This window comes from Nicotiana tabacum, chromosome 22 (assembly GCF_000715075.1).
Source record: "Nicotiana tabacum cultivar K326 chromosome 22, ASM71507v2, whole genome shotgun sequence".
Lineage (NCBI taxonomy): Eukaryota > Viridiplantae > Streptophyta > Magnoliopsida > Solanales > Solanaceae > Nicotiana > Nicotiana tabacum.
The window spans coordinates 30,437,682-30,452,530 of record NC_134101.1 but is presented as its reverse complement, the minus strand read 5'-3'; the positions used below and the strand labels follow the sequence as shown (position 1 = coordinate 30,452,530).

Genomic DNA, 14,849 nt, shown 5'->3' with positions numbered 1-14,849 from the left:
GTTATCCTTACTAGAATTATATATAAAGTTCTTTTATTGTTAAAAATAATTTAATTTTTTTTTTTGCGTAGTTGCGTATTGAGATAACCAGATGATGTTACAACGGTTAAATTGAAAGATTAGAGGTATTTCTAAAATTAAATAAATGTTACAACAAAAAATAATACAGAATCAAAACAATTCAAAAAGATATTAAGAAACTAATAAATAAACATTCATAATATAATATGTTCATAACAGACGGTTCGAATTCAGATTCTACATTAATGAAGTACAAGAATAACTCATAAAAAAGGACGGAAAAAAAAATCATATCACAAGAACTATCCTTTTAATACATGCAATTAAAAAATCAGAAATTCACCATATTAAAAAGGACACTAGTAGTTTGGCTAGTTGCTGAGAGCTTCTGTCCGAGGTTTGCTGTGTTTAATAACTGCTGGCACGCACTAATTGGCTTAGGTAAACAAGGTGATAACTAAGAGCCACTAGTGTGAGTACATTGAAAAAAGATGAGACGAAATTCAGCTTCTTTAGTTTCTGACTCAATCTCTCAACTTGAGGTTTCATTCTTGCTGCTTCTTCAGACAACTCTCGGTGTGTTTCTGCAGGTCCTTGACTACTTGTTGCTTGTTTGCCTATTTTTATTCCTGTTGGATCTTTCAGTGCGTCCACGCTTGAAGTGCTTGGTTCTACGCTAAATATATCTTCTCCTTTTCCTTCCTCTTTCTCCAGTTTCATTCTCTCCCTCATCACCTGCAAAATTGCAATACCACATCACAAAAGAACCTAAACGAAGTACTATATTTGCATTTTAACACTTGGGGGCCGTTTTGGTCCAAAGAATCGGGTGGATTATCCAGCGTAGAAATTTTTGAATAAAATTTATCTCATATTTGGTGTATGGTCAGGAGGTATTAGCTAAAATCATTACCATTATTTTACCAAGATCCTTGGAAAAACTTACCCTATATAGGATATAGTTTTGATCTTCTTTTAAAGATTTTCACATATAAATCTCTGCTCTTCGGCTGAAAGAGGACATATTACTCTACGGGCGCACTAAACAGTACTTCTTCCCCGCGCCACAATTTTTTTGACTAGACATGTGAGTTGAGTGCAAGGAATACTTTTGAAATTACTAGCTTAAAATAAAATTTTAATATTTGTGTGGATATAAATCGTTCAATTAAAGATAAAATAAAATTTTAAAGAATTGAGAATCTATTTGACTAGGCACAAAATAAGATATGGAGTTTAAAAAGAGAAATTTTTTGAATTTGTGGCTCAATGAGCTACATATTTTGTACGACGACTAATTATATCATTGCAGGTAAAATATATAAAAGTAAAATATTTTTAAATATGAAAAAAAGTCAATTTTTTAAACGACGAAAAAGGAAATAGTTCACATGAATTAAAATGGAAGGAATACTAAATATCAAATACTTATCATCTTTCTTTTTTGAAAGACAAATGAAATGAATGTTAAAGATATCACATAGATTGAAACGGAACGGAACGAGTATCTTTCATACTTTATTAATTAGGTGCATATAACTTGCTATTCTTTGTCTGGATCCGAAACCGGCTAGGTGAGTTCACATAATTAAGAAGGAAAAACAGAGGAAATAACCGCATACCTTAGAGGCTCGAGGCTCCAAGACGAACGAGTTGATCAAAGCCATGCATATTGTGGCCAAACAAAGGAAACCCTGGATTGTTTCAGCCCTGTTCGCATAATAATATCGATGCCTCTGGCTCATGAAATGGCCGAGAAACGCTGTGGTGATGCCATAAGCCAGAGTCTTGAAGTAAACCGGGTAAATCTTGCTCTGTACCATCGCAAACTGCTGCTTCGGCAAAGCTCTTGCCAAAATATTACTCGAGATAAATGTCACCCAAATACACACCCCATAAGATAATGCAAAGCCAAGCAAATGAATCATTCCCATTAAAGATCTAAAATTCTTGGCTGATAAGAACCTCCGAATTATTTGATAATCCCTTTTGCCTTCCACTTTAAGCCTATGTGCATCTTCTTTCACTGCATCTTTTGCTGCTTTCGCTTTTTCTTCTATGATATCAAGATCTGCTGAAGCATTTCTCTTCATATCACCCTTCAGTGTCTTTGTTGTGTCAGCCACGTCTTTAGCTTTTCCTTTCACTTTCTCAACAGTCTCTTTAGCACCTTCTTTCACCATCTCCTTAACAGAATCTTTGGTTTTTTCTTTCACTTCACTTACCTTTTCTGAAGCCTCATGCGCTTTTCCAACAACTGTATCTTTCACTTTCTCGTAAACATTTTCAACAGTCGCTTTTGCATCTTCTTCAATTTCATGCATCTTTCCAGAAATAGATTCTTTGGTTCCACCTAGTGCACTTGCTATCCTATGTTTGCACTTGCCAAAGGCATCACAAACCAGTTCTCTAGCAGTTGGCTTATGAACCCCACCATTTTCTTTTCCTCCTTCTCCAAAGGATGTAGCTTCTTTGATTTTGTCTTTAACTGCCTCTGCTGTATCTGATATTTTATCTTTGACATCTGAAACAACCCCTGCTGTTGCTTTTTGGTCTGTTTCTTGTGGGGAAATTGAGACCTTGGTATTTCCATCGTTTGGCTCATATTCAACAACTACAACTCTATGACCTTCTTTGACTATAACTTCTTCTTTCTTTTCTGGGATTGGAGAAAAGACCCCTGCTGTTAGAAGTGTGGTTAATACAAGAGTAATAACGAAAATATTCATCATTTTTGTTTGTTCCCTATGTGAATGGATGAGAGTAAAGGTATATATATAGTGCGGTGGAAATTAAGAGGGAATCCAATGTGGGGTTGAGGAGGAGAGAGTTTTGAGGAAGTTGAATTTGAATGCCCACGTTAGGAGGTGTTGCTGGATTAAAGATGAATACGTGTTATGTTGCATGGGAGTTTTTGGAATAAGACGTGTCTCTTTCTGATCTTTAGTGCAAAAAGAAAAAAGTGATGATCTAGTTTGACAGGTACAGAATTTAAGAAAAAAGATAGAAGATTTTTAAAATTTGTGGTATTAAAAATTTAAGGGATAAAAATTTTATTAGGTCATGATATTTATGTGTGGTTATAAAATTTTTTTATTAATGATAAAATAGATAAAATAAAGAGTTTAAAATTAAATTATTTTTAAATTTAAAAATATGTTATTTATTTTGAAACAGATTAAAAAGGAAAATCTAATTTGAAATGGAGATAGAAACAAATAGTATAGCTACTTTCCGAATTAAATTAACTAAATTCAAATCCATAAAAAATGTCCTATTATAGTGGAAGTCTATTACAGTGGAACTAAACTTCCACAACATACCGTTATTATAGTAACCAAAATTTTACTAATAGATAAAGTAAAAACAAAAAAATCATATATAATATAATAATTTCAACTAATACATTCAAAAATTTAAATATAACTAAAAGTAACGTAAATATGTTATAAATATATTTTATTATGGATGTCCATTTAATACTCCCTTGTAAATAAGCTTCCTGAAGAAGGTTATCCATATGGGACTCCGAGTAAATATGTATATCTATTTAGTACTCTATTGGAAATAAGCCTTCTCAAGAAGCTTATACTTTCGGTACTCCGTTATGGATAAATATTATACCCGGTAGAAGATTATCTGTATTTGGTACAGTAGCAGCTTACACAGCAGCTTGCAGTAGCAGCTTACAAGCAACTTACACAGCAACTTACAGTAGTAGCTTACACAACAACTTCCTTTCTTCTATAAATAGAGGAGATTTCAGTTCATTATGTACATGGGTTTGAAGTTGAATAAAAATATCAATCTCCCTCTATACTTATCTTCGATTTATTTACTTTTCAGTCTTTATTTTATAACACGTTATTAGCACGAGACTCTACCATTTTTAGCACTTACTTCGAATTTAATTTCTATTTCAGTGTTCATCTCCGATGTAATGTGACACTCTTATGTCCGTTGTTAGATCTTGTTCATTCCGAGCATCATAAGGGGGATTATATCCTTGAGATATGTTCATCTCCGATGTAAGGCGATACTCTTATGTCCGTGGTTAGATCTTGTTCATTCCGAGCATCATAAGGCAGATTATATCCTTGAGGTGGTGAGTTTTTCTTCTTAGCAGTAGTGATGTGGATATCACTTACATCTGCAGTGGCCAAATTTGCGTAATTTAATTTGAGCCTTTTGCTTATATTTTAATATCTTTATCATCACTTACTTAGTTATATGTTATGTGTACAGTACCTATTTTGGTATTTATTTTTATCCTAATTATCTTAATAAAGGATTACAAAGTAGATAACATTGTTAGATCCACTTAAACCCCAACAGAGTTTGCAAGAAATATACAACCACCAGAAGTGGTTATGTTTCGTATATCTCATTGTAACTAAATTTTGTTAACCGCCAGAAGTGGAATATGCCTATGACCACCAAAAGTGATAATTTAGGCTTTCTATGGTTACAATTAAAGATAAGCTAGAGAAATATTCTCTATATTACATGCACGCCTCGATTTGCTCCTGAAGTAGTAAATATTTTAAAAGAGGTTGAAGCATCACAATTTGATGTGATTAATGCGCGTTCAGATAATTATGTTCGATTTCCTGAAGGATGAGAATTTTTGATAAATACTAATCCATTCCCTGAAGCGAATGTGATAATATTAATAAAGCCGTAAATATGAACGCACTCTTGATGTAAATATATTACAATTCATCTCCAAAAGAGTTAATATGATTGAGAGAATATATACTCAATATTTCGTATTTTAAATTTGCTCCTGAAGAAGTAACATAATTGAAATTTCCTCATGAAGCAGGAAAATATTATAAAGCGGTGTAAATACCACAACTCACCTCCTGAAGAGGTAGAATAACAGAGGATATAAATATTATTTTTGTGGTATAAAGATCATTGCCGCACGTACCTGTTGTGCGTAAAACAACTTGGATAATTTTATTAAATATCATTCTAAGGTAAATGCTTCTTATAGAATGCTTTCTACTACAACCACATTAAAATATTATGGTTAGTTATTGAGTTCCCCGAAGGAAATAACAACTCGTGTATCTTTTCTTAAAGGATGCAATGACTATGTGGTTGCCGCATTGATAATATTCAGATGTTAATGGTAATTCTCTTTGAAGGAGATATTTGTCACAAAGTTAGTGGTAGAACTATATAAATTCTTACTTTTTGTCATTTATAAATTTAGAGTTGTCTTTATATTGTTCATTTGATTATAATTTTCTCTCATGATACCAGAAGTGTCTGAACAATATTTGATAGTACAAAATGTATCAAAAACTCCTGAAGAGCCAACTGTTTTTTTAGAAGACACATGACACCAGTAGTGTCCGGATAATATTAGATTGTGGATGATAAATAAAGGCTCTCGAAGAGCTTATATACAAATATATCATTCATATTATATGATTATGGTCAAAACATATATTGTACTAAACCCTAAATTTTCTAATACAATTGGCTATCATATTGAAATTACAAATAATTGGAAGATTGAAAATCTTCATGTTTTCATAATCATATGGGATAAGATAATATGTATGTGAGAAGTTACCCACCTTATTCTTCTCATGTATCACAGTAAATCAGAAATTCACTGATACAAAAGTAGCCACAGTAAATCAGAAGTTTACTAATGCAACAATTTATGCCATAGTAAACCAGAAGCTTACTAAGAAATAGCACATGCCATGATAAACTTGAGGTTTTCATTTGCCATTTTAAATGAGCTATTTGAGAATTCAGATAAGCATATACTAAAAAACTAGAAGATTTTTCAAGAATTCTCTTGTGTTGCTTGTTCTCATAATAAATTGATTATACCAGCTAAAGTTGGGACTAAGACCCCTGAATTCTGGAATATATAAAAGGTGAATATGGGCCCATTCACCTATCATGTGAACCACTTATAGATGCATATATGAGATGGTTACATGTGTGTTTATTGTTAACCTGCAGTTTGGCATTTGAAATTGCTTTTCTCAATTAAGAGCATAATTTTCAAATTATGAAATCAAGATAGCTCATCTTGATGATGTTGGTTATATCCAAGCTAGTTTAGCATTGAATACCTCCTATTAATGGCTAAACTATTGCTTATGAGAACAAAGCCTCATGTGTTGGTCTAAGATTTTTTAAATTGCATACAACAACACTTGTATGCATCAGACCAACAAAATATGATAAGTCCTCCCCTCACGTATGGTTTAGGATTAGAAATCAAATATTTTTACTATCTAATAACTTTTGATGTACGGTATATGAATAATTTCTCTACCACAATGCACAAAGATAGGTTTCAAAAAGAAGATTAAGGATATATGTTAGTTTTTCTAACATTTGGGGGATGAAATAAACAGCTGAAAAATATGCTATATGAATCAAATTATCATTAATATGATCCTCACTTAAAAGATAATTCAAGTCAAATGCCAGAAGAATTTGCTGATCCAAAACTAAATATCATATTTCAGCTGCAAATGCTCCTATTAAAATTAAAGTCCCCGAAGGATAAAGTTTACTGCATGCATGAAGTGTAACGACTCAACCGGTCGTTTTGACTGTTAGAACCCCGTTACCCTAAATAAGATTCTCCGTATATACTTTTACTAATTTATGACTTGCGGGGATGGTTAGTGTCACGACCCGAAATTCTCACATTCGGACCGTGATGGCGCCTAATATTTTACTTGCTAGGCAAGCCAATGTTAAAATAATATTAACCAATTTTTAAATAATTTTTAAATTTATTAATAACAAAGAACGATTGCGGAAGTAAAGTCTGAAATATAGTGAGTAATCCATAAAAATAACGGTGTCTAAATACCATCCCAGAATTTGGTGTCACAAGTGCATGAGCTTCTAGAATAATACAAATAAAGGTTTGAAATAAAATAAGTTGTCTGAAATTAAACACACAGCTAAAGTAAAATAGACGGGGACTTCAGAACTGCGAATGCCGTGCAGTTATACTTCAAGTCTCCTATGAGTAGCTGAAATCCGAGCAAGTCTATAGTACGCCGCTGGGACCAACTCCAAAATTCGCATAAGAAGTGCAGAGTGTAGTATCAGTACAACCGACTCCATGTACTGGTAAGTGCTGAGCCTAACCTCGACGAAGTAGTGACGAGGCTAAGGCGGGCCACTTACATTACCTGTACGCAATATTAGTAACAACAACAATAATAGAAACAAATCAGGTAATTCATTTATAATAATTGAAGTCAACTCAGCAGTCATAACCAATTATCATTTCCATCAATTCTGTTGCAGCGTGCAACCCGCTCTTACAATATATTCACATTCAATTCTGTTGCAGCGTGCAACCCGCTCTCACAATATATTCACATTCAATTCTGTTGCAGCATGCAACCCGCTCTCACAATATATTCACATTCGGTTCTATTGTTGCGGCGTGATACCCGATCCCCCAATATATATATGTATGTCGACTTTTAAATAAGTCTGTTGTGGCGTGCAACCCGATCCTCCAATATGAACTTTTAATAAGTCTGTTGCGACGTGCAACCTGATCCTCCAATATGGACTTTTAATAAGTCTATTGCGGCGTGCAACCCGATCCTCCAATATATTCATTATAATCAATTCTGTTGCGGCGTGCAACCCGCTCCTCCAACATATTCATTTACCAATTCTTATAGAAAAAATTTTCCCAATAATTACAACAATTAATATAAAATTATAAGATAACAAGCATACAATAATTATGATTTAATTATGAAATAAACAAAGGCAAATAGCAAATTATTATGGAAATCAGAGAGAAAATATACAGTTTAATATTTAATATGCTAAATTTCAAATAACAATTAAGGCACATAATTCAAATAGCATGTAACAATTAATGCAGAAATTCAAGAATTAATATTTGACAAAGAATAGGAGAGAAACAATTATTATAATAATTAATTCATGATTTAAAATAATTTATGATTTTCCAAGTAAGCAGGCAAACAATTAATTTGACGACGTATAGACACTCATCACCTCGCCTATACGTCGTTCACATGCAATTCACATAACAAATAATTTAAGGGTTCTATTCTCTCAAGTCAAGGTTAACCACTACACTTACCTCGCTTTGCAAATTTCAATCAATTACTCGACCACAACTTTTCCTTTTAAATTTGTCTCCAAAAGCTTCAAATCTATTCACAAACAATTCGATATACTCAATACGAATCATAGGAATTAATTCCATATGAATTTATAAATCCAAAATTTATTAAAATATTCGACAGTGGGACCCATATTTCAAATTTCGGAAAACTTACGAAATTCGAACACCCATTCTGAGACGAGTCCAACCATACAAAAATTATCCAATTCCGATGTCAAATGGACCTTCAAATCTTAAATTTTTGTTTTTTGGAAAATTTTATAAAAATCTAATTTTTCTTCCATAAATTCACGGATTAATGATATAAATGAGTATGAAATTATGAAATATAATCAATATAGGATAAGGAACACTTACCCCAATGTTTTCCCGTAAAAATCGCCCAAAAATCGCCTTACCCGACCTCAAAAATGGAAAAAAGTTGAAAATGGGTCGAAACCCCATTTCCAGAACTTAAGTTCTGTTTCTAGGATTTTTACTCTTCGCGAACACGGTCAGTACCTCGCGTTCGCGAAGCACAAATTTATGCTGTCCAATTTTACTCTTCGCGAACGTGAGGGCTACTTCGCGAACGCGAAGCTTGCCTAGCTTGGCCTTCGCAAACGCGAAGACAATTATCCTGGCCAGCCTCTTTCCCTTCGCGAACGCGAGGCTTCGATCGCGAATGCGAAGCTTTGAACCTCAAGCCTTCGCGAACGCGGTGACTCTGTCGCGAACGCGAAGCACAAAATGTGACAGCCCCAATTTGATCTTCGGGTTCGCGAGAGTACCTTCGCGAACGCGAAGAAGAACACACCAGAAGCCTAAAGTCTGTAGAAAACCAGATTTTCTAAATTCGAAATCATCCCGTAGCCCATCCGAAACTTACCCGAGCCCTCGGGGCTGCAAACCAAACTTGCACACAAGTTCTAAAATATCATACAAACTTTCTCGCATGATCAAATCGCTAAACTAACACCAAGAACTACGAATCAGACACCAAATCAAAGGAAATTTCCAAGAAATTTTTAAAACTTAAATTTTTACAACCGGACGTTCGAATCACGTCAAATCAACTCCGATCACCAAATTCGGCAGACAAGTCATAAATATTATAGTGGACCTACACCGGGCTCCGGAATCAAAATACGGAGCCGAGGTCAATAAATACAATATCAGTAATTTCTTAAAAATCATTAAGCTTTCAAGCTTTTAATTTTTCATCAAAATTCCATATCTCGAGCTAGGGACCTCAGAATTCGATTCCGGGCATACGACGAAGTCCCAAATCATGATACGGACCTATCAGAAATGTCAAAATACTGATCTGGGTCCGTTTGCTCAAAATATTGACTAAAGTCAACTCAATTGAGTTTTTAAAGCTCTATTTCACATTTTAATCCATTTTTCACATAAAAACTTTTTGGAAAATTATACGAACTGTGCACGCAAGTCGAGGAATGATAAATGGTACTTTTCGAGGTCTTAGAACACAAAATTACTTATTAAATTTAAAGATGACATTTTGGGTCATCACAGTTGGTTCGGGATTTAGAAGTGTTCGGGTTGAAATCAGAACACTTGGTTCCTAAGATTGGCTTTAAAAGCTCAAGTTTGACTTCGGACAACATTTTTAGAAAATGACCCCGGAATCAGGATTTGACAGTTCCAATAGGTTTGTATGATGATTTCGGACTTGGGCGTATGTTCGAATCGGGGTTTGGATAACCCAGGAGCATTTCGACGCTTAATAGTGAAAATCAACTATTTGAAGGTTTAATGTTCTTTAAATTTGGTTTGGAGTAGGTTTTAGAGTATTGAGGTCCGTTTAGAATTCCAAGCTTGAGAATAACTCCGTATGGTGATGTAAGACTTGCACGCAAAATTTGGGGTCATTCCGAGTAGTATAAGTATATTTCGGCGCATTCGGAGTAAGTTTGAAGAATTTGAAATTTCTAAGTTGAATCAATTTGGTTTGGGGTATGATTCTTAGTTTTAATATTATTTTACACGTTTTGAGGATTCGATAAAGTCCATATTATGATTTTAAACTTGTTGGTATGTTTGGACGGGGTCCCGGGGGCCTCGGAGGTTAACCGGATGAGGCTTGGATCAATTTTGGAAGTTGGAGCAGCAACTGAAGCTCCCAGCTTCTACTACAACCGCATCTGCGCTCGAGCAGCCGCAGGTGCGAGCTCGCAGAAGTGAGCCCCAAGCCGCAGATGCGAGAAAAGGGGAGGTTGTCACGAGCCGCAGAAGCGACATTTGAGGCGCACCTGCGAGCGCACAGGTGCGATACATGAGGGCGCAGAAGCGGCAAGGGCTGCAGGTACGGAGGAATGGGCGCAGAAGCGGACGCGCAGGAGCGGTCCTTGTGCCGCAGATACGGAGCTTGGAATGGTGAGGAAACTCGCACCTGCGAGGCATTTTCCGCAGGTGCGGCTACCCCCTCCTTAGGTGCGAAAATGCTGTTGGTGAGAATGTTAAAAAGGGCGAGGCTCAGTCATTTTAGCTCGTAATTCCTCCATATTTGGGTGATTTTGGAGCTTTTTGAGAGGGGATTTTAACTAGCAACTTGAAGGTAAGTTAATTCTACACACTTTGAGTTAAATACATAGATTATGAGTAGATTATAACCGGTAAATCTTGGAAGTCAAGGGTTTAGGTGAAAAATCTAGATTTGTATATAAATGAGATTTTAACCACGGAAATGGTTATGGAATTGGATGGAAATTGTATATTTGAGTTCTTGAGATTAGGGATAACGATTTCCTCCAAAAATTTTTAGAATCCGGGCACGTGGGCCCGAGGTGAATTTTAGGAATATTACCATTTTGGGTTGGGTAATTAATTTAATAGCCTAGTTTGGAATTATTAAGCATGTATTAATTATTTTTTCATAACATTTGGATAATTTCAGAATTTTCGGCATTGAATTGAGACTTTAATGCGACGTTGTGATCGGGAAGTGGGCTTTGAGACAAGGTAAGTCTCTTATCTAACCTTATAAGAGGAAAATTACCCCATAGGTGATTTAAATTAATAATTATTGCTAATTATGGGGGCTACGTACACATGAGGTGACGAGAGTCCGTGTGTAGCTACTAATATTGCTAAAGTCCGGGTATTTTAAGATTCAAATCATGAATTACTTGTAATAATTGTATCCATATTTAATTAAAGCAATAGAATTATGTTGTAAATTGTTAGAGGAAATGGTAAAAGATTGAAATCTCACATACTTGAAATTTTGTTCAGAATATTTAACTGTTGTAGAAATTTGTACATCCTCCTGCGTTAATATAAAAAATGTATATGTATATGTATATATTCTTATTCCGGACGACCACGATGAAAATCGTGCCTAATAATAATAATTACACGATACCTTGATATTTTATTGTAGCTTGTGAAATTAATTGATAAATTGGAAATTATTGGAATTAAATGAGTTAATTATTTCTGTTGGTTAAAGAAAAAATATTGTTATTCCTATAAATCATGTTGATTTAAATATTTCCATTATTTTAAATATTATTGACCCTTAGTGAGTGTTAAAGTCGACTTCTCGTCACTACTTCTTCGAGATTAGGCTTGATACTTACTGGGTACACGTTGTTTATGTACTCATGCTACACTTGCTACACATACAGATATGTCTAGTGGCATTGTGGGCGCAAAGGTGTGGTTAAAATATGGGGACTTAGGTGAGCTGTGTTCTATATTACGATCCGCAGCCAATAGAGTCTCCTTCAGAGTTATTTATATTTTTCTGTCTAATTTATATTCCGGACAGATACTGTATTTTATTTCACTCTCTAGTTAATGCTCATGCACTTGTGACACCGGATTTTGGGAGTGGTTATGGGTTATTTATTAATTTAGTTGCTAAAATATTTATCACTTACTCTATGAGTTCTATCTTTACTATTTAATTGAAGAAATTTTAATTTCAAAAAAAAAATACTAAAATGAGTAATTTAATTAATTAGTCAAGGTTGGCTTGCCTGACAGTGGTGTTAGGCGCCATCACGACCATTAATGGATTTTGGGTTGTGACATAAAGCGTAGTAAATCGATCGGTTCCAAAGGTAAAAATCCTTAAAATATGATAGGAGCAAATGATCAAAATGATCATAATGAGGAGGAAATGAGCTCTAGAAGAGCCCACAACATTACATTTCATGAAACTCCAGAAGAAGTTCAGGTACCTGAAAAAAAAGAAAGTGATGAGATCTCAACAAGTTATGTCGCTTAGGAACCTATAATGACCCGACAGGTCATTTTGAGCTTTAGCGCGTCATTCAGCGATTTGAGACCCTGAGCAGCTTCACTTAAGGTATTATTTCTTGTACGCGTGGTCGGAATTTAATTTCAGGAAGTTCAGAGTTGATTTGGAAAGAAACAATTCTAATTTCAGAAGTTTTAAGTTGGAGAAATTGACTATAGGGTGATTTTTGAGTAAACGACCTCGGAATCGGGATTTGAAGGTTCCAACAGGTTCGTATGATGATTTTGCACTTGGACGTATGTCCGGATCAGGTTTTGGATGACCCGGGAACGTTTCGGCGCCTATTGTGGAAGTTGGCATTTTGGAAGGATTTCATAAATTTGGGTTGGAGTGCATTTCAATGCTATCGATGTCCATTGGGATTTATGAGTCTGGGAATAGCTCCGTATGGTGATTCTGGTACTGGGAGCGCGTCTGGATGTGGATTTGGAAGTCCGTAGGTCATTTCGGGGTCATTTGGCGAAAGTTGGAACTTTGAAGGATTTTTTTGAGAAATTTGATCGGAAGTGAACTTTTTTATATCGGGGCCGGATTCTGATTCCGAAAGTTGGAGTAGGTCCGTAATGTCAATTATGACTTGTGTGCAAGTGTCAATCCGAGTAGTCTAAGTACGTTTCAACGCATTTTGAGTAAATAGAAGAACTTGAAGTTCATAAGTTTGATTCAATTGGATTTGGGGTGCGATTCTTAGTTTTAATGTTGTTTCGGGCGTTCTGAGAGTTCGAGCGAGTCCACTATATGATTCTAAACTTGTTGGTATATTCGGGTGGGGCCCCGGGGGCCACGAGTGTTAATCGGACGAGGCTCGGACCAAGTCAGAAGCTTGGAGTAACAACTGAAGCTCCCAGATATGTCATAATCGCATCTGCGCTTTGCCAGCCGCAGGTGTGAGCCATGAGCCACAGAAGCGAGAAATGGAGGGCAGCCCAGAATCTGCAGATGCGGAAGATTGGGCGCACCTGTGTGAGCGCAGGTGTGAGAGACATGGTCGCAGGTGCGGCTAGCTCGCAGAAGCAGCCCTCTTTGTCCGCAGATGCGGAGCCCAGCCAGGTGAGGGAAAGGCGCACCTGCGAGGCATTTGCCGCAGGTGCGGGACCGCAGATGCTGCCCAAAGCACCGCAGGTGCGAAAGTCGTTGGGCAGTGAGGGTTCATTTAATACGGGACTTAGGCCATTTTTATCACATCTTCATTCACTCTTGGGCGATTTGAGAGCTTTTAAGGAGGGGATTTCGACCTAGCTTTGTGAGGTAAGTAATTTCTACTTAATGTGAGTTTAATACATAAATTATGGGTAAATATTAACATGAAAATTGGTAGAAATTGTGGGATTTTGACAGAAAATCTAGAAATTGGTATTTTTAGATTTTGACCACGAATTTGGACATGGAATTGGAAATAATTTATATAGTTGAGTTTATGAGGTTATGGGTAATATTTATCTTCGAATATATTTGGAATCCGGGCACGTGGGCCCGAGGGTTGCTTTATTAATTATTCGAGCGGAGTTGGAAATTATTATAAATTGATTAATTATGAGTATTAGAGTACATTTTGATTGGGTTTGCATCTTAATTGACTAGTTTGGAGCGACGGGCACCGGTTTGAGGTGTTAGAGGCTTTGGAGCCGATTATAGAATTTTGGAGCGAGGTAAGTCTCCTGTCTAACTCTGTGAGGGGGAAACTACCCCGTAGGTGTTGTAATTGATATTTGCTAGTTGTTGCGAGGGCTACGTACGCACGAGGTGACGAGAGTCCGTACGTAGCTATATTCATGTTATTGTCCTGGTAGACTCAGGTTCATGCCATGCTATAACTGTACTATTTGAGTTGTCTCTTGCCTATTAGGTTCCTTATTACATGTTAAAATTATAGACTAGACTTGTGTAGAGTGGTAGACTCGTTATTGTAGAGATCGGATGAACTTTATGACTTGCCACAGAATAATTGTACTCCTCTTATGAATTTCCCCCGCGTTACGCGTTCTCATCGAAGGTCTTTCCCCAAAGCTTTCCTAAAACTCACCTGTCCCTTTGTGAGTGGGGTCAAGGACCCGTCAAAGCTTTCTTATTCTAATGGGAGCGGACCGTTCGCCTCGGCAGGATAGATACATCTATTGTTCGTGTCGTTCGATCCTCGACAGTGCGCACACTTTATGGGATCGGGCCGTTCGCCTCGGCAATATATATAATAGGTGTATCTATGGTTATATACCAGATTATGATGGGATCGGGCCGTACGCCTCGACCGTTCTGTAAAAATCCTTCTAGGGAATCGTGCGTATTAATTGTACAAAGGGACGGTGTATCTGGGAGTTTTCCTGATTTGATTTATGGCGACCCATATGGTGAGGTCCATTATATATCTGGTGAGGTCCATTATATATA

General features: G+C 36.1%; 1 protein-coding gene across 1 annotated transcript; it reads right to left on the bottom strand.

The window, feature by feature from the left end:
- Positions 1–223: 223 nt before the first annotated feature.
- On the bottom strand, positions 224–2,824 carry LOC107786840 (uncharacterized). The gene is made up of 2 exons (XM_016608375.2): positions 1,644–2,824; positions 224–756 (listed from the first exon to the last, which is right to left on the bottom strand). Exons 1-2 carry the CDS (start codon positions 2,751–2,753, stop codon positions 430–432), a joined length of 1,437 nt encoding a protein of 478 aa, XP_016463861.2. The 5' UTR covers positions 2,754–2,824; the 3' UTR covers positions 224–429.
- Positions 2,825–14,849: the final 12,025 nt, after the last annotated feature.

What these genes read in the sequence shown, in the direction of transcription:
- LOC107786840 (XM_016608375.2), bottom strand. Translation starts at nt 2,753, where the DNA reads ATGATGAATATTTTCGTTATTACTCTTGTATTAACCACACTTCTAACA. An exon ending in TGGAGCCTCGAGCCTCTAAG is followed by an intron (nt 757 to 1,643) that starts GTATGCGGTTAT and finishes GCAATTTTGCAG; the next exon opens with GTGATGAGGGAGAGAATGAA.